Source organism: Vigna unguiculata, chromosome 11, assembly GCF_004118075.2.
Source record: "Vigna unguiculata cultivar IT97K-499-35 chromosome 11, ASM411807v1, whole genome shotgun sequence".
Lineage (NCBI taxonomy): Eukaryota > Viridiplantae > Streptophyta > Magnoliopsida > Fabales > Fabaceae > Vigna > Vigna unguiculata.
The window spans coordinates 23,390,799-23,392,719 of NC_040289.1; the positions used below are offsets into that span (position 1 = coordinate 23,390,799).

General features: G+C 31.7%; 1 protein-coding gene across 1 annotated transcript; it reads right to left on the reverse strand.

Annotated features, from left to right (window-relative positions):
• Positions 1 to 249: 249 nt before the first annotated feature.
• On the reverse strand, positions 250 to 1,649 carry LOC114170267. The gene is made up of 3 exons (XM_028055752.1): positions 1,280 to 1,649; positions 1,120 to 1,185; positions 250 to 803 (listed from the first exon to the last, which is right to left on the reverse strand). Exons 1-3 carry the CDS (start codon positions 1,647 to 1,649, stop codon positions 250 to 252), a joined length of 990 nt encoding a protein of 329 aa, XP_027911553.1.
• Positions 1,650 to 1,921: the final 272 nt, after the last annotated feature.

Below are 1,921 nucleotides of genomic sequence, written 5' to 3' on the forward strand. Positions count from 1 at the left end.
GGTAGTTAACACTGCAAAGATTTATATTTCATTGTTGGACATTGACATTCTGATCTTCAACGTTTATCATGGGTAGATCTTTGGAAGGTGGTTTGCCTGGTTTGATGCATCTCCAAATGAAGTAAGTGACTCTCTTGCACTTATAAATTTAGTTTTATTTTCAAAATTTTACGCTACGTTGATGTTGGTAAACAGTATTGGACAAAATATTTTGAAATTGATAACAAAAAATGTAATTGTAATCATAACCTATACATTTTGGAACACTTCTTTGTAAACAACATTTGTTGTTTTGCTAGAAGGTTTGTTCTCATTGTCATGGATTAATATCTTTAATCCAGATTTACTTTGAACTCTAGAAACTGCAATGTAGAGCTTATCGTTGCTAAATACGGGTGTCGGCAAATACAATCTAACAAAATCTAGTGACTGCCCTTGAGATTTGTTTATTGTCATTGCATATAGCAGCATGATGGGAAATTGCTTTCTAATTAGCTTAAATGGCCATGGGGATTGGGAGGGCGACATTGACATTCGAGGAATATAAATTTCTTGTCCATCTTTGTTACCTATTATCAACTTAGCACCTATGACATGGTTTGCAAGTCTAGTCACGATTAATCTGCTTCCATTGCATAATCCTTCAGCTTGGTCCAAGTTCCTCAAAAGCATTATTGGTACTTCAATCTTTAGTTTGATTCTATGGTTAACAAGTCTAGACATAGTAAGTGAATTTAGGAACTCAAAAGTGATAGCGTTGTAAGCATCCACTGAATCAGAACTAAGATATTCTTTTTCTTCCCCTATATAGAATTAATATATATATTAATAACAATATTATTAATACGAAATATATCAAGTTCAACTATATTAAATTCATGATATCAATTGACATACCTAGAATTAGCGATAACATGTATTGATTAATTTTATTGATTGTCTCAATTCTGCTTGCTAATATTGCTCTACACTGCAAAAATGACTCTTTTGTGTACTTGTGTATTAAATTTGGATATGTTGTATATACAATTGCTTCTATTTGATCATTGAACTCTGAAATGTTAAATTCTTTAGGTATTTCAACTTCTACTAAACCATTATTTGGTTCTTCTAACTTACCATCACCAATTTTAACAATCCAATCAGAGAATTCTAGAATCTCGCATGCAGTACTGCTTTGTAAACCTTGTTGTAGCAAACGCATATTTTTTTGTCAATGTCAGAACTTCACATAGATAAGATGCATTGATTCTGGAATTTACAATATCAAATATGGTACCTCCTGGTATAATAAGAAGGATTTGCCTAAAGTCACCTTCGAATACTATCACTTTTCCTCCAAAAATGGAATTCTCTTTTCTCATACCACTCATTATGTCATTTAGAGTTCTATCTAAAGCTTCAAAACAAAATTTGTGCGCCATTGGAGCTTCATCCCAAATAATAATTTTAGCTTTCTTTAAGAACTCTGAAGCTTCAGATCCTTGTTCAATGTTACAAACTGAATTATCTAGTGTTGGTACTGGTATCTTAAATTTAGAATGTGTTGTTCTTCCTCCTGGTAGTAATAGAGAAGCTATTCCACTTGAATCAATAGTTAGTACAATTTTACCTTCACAACGAAATGTTGCTGACAGTGTTTTCCACATGAAAGAATACACCTATTTGTTTATTAATAACACCTGACTAATCTTCTCAAAAATTTTCTTTTATTCACCTGAATGGAATTGATATTGAGAGTTGTTAAATAATGTAATTTTGGTTTAAAGTGCTACAATAACAAAGAATAAGAATGCTTAACTTGTCATTGATCTTAAATTGGATTAGAACAAATCTCGTTGCTCAGCAATGTTATAATTCAGTTCTGCATATACCAACCTATTTCCACAATTATGTAAAACAAAACCATTTGGATATGGCA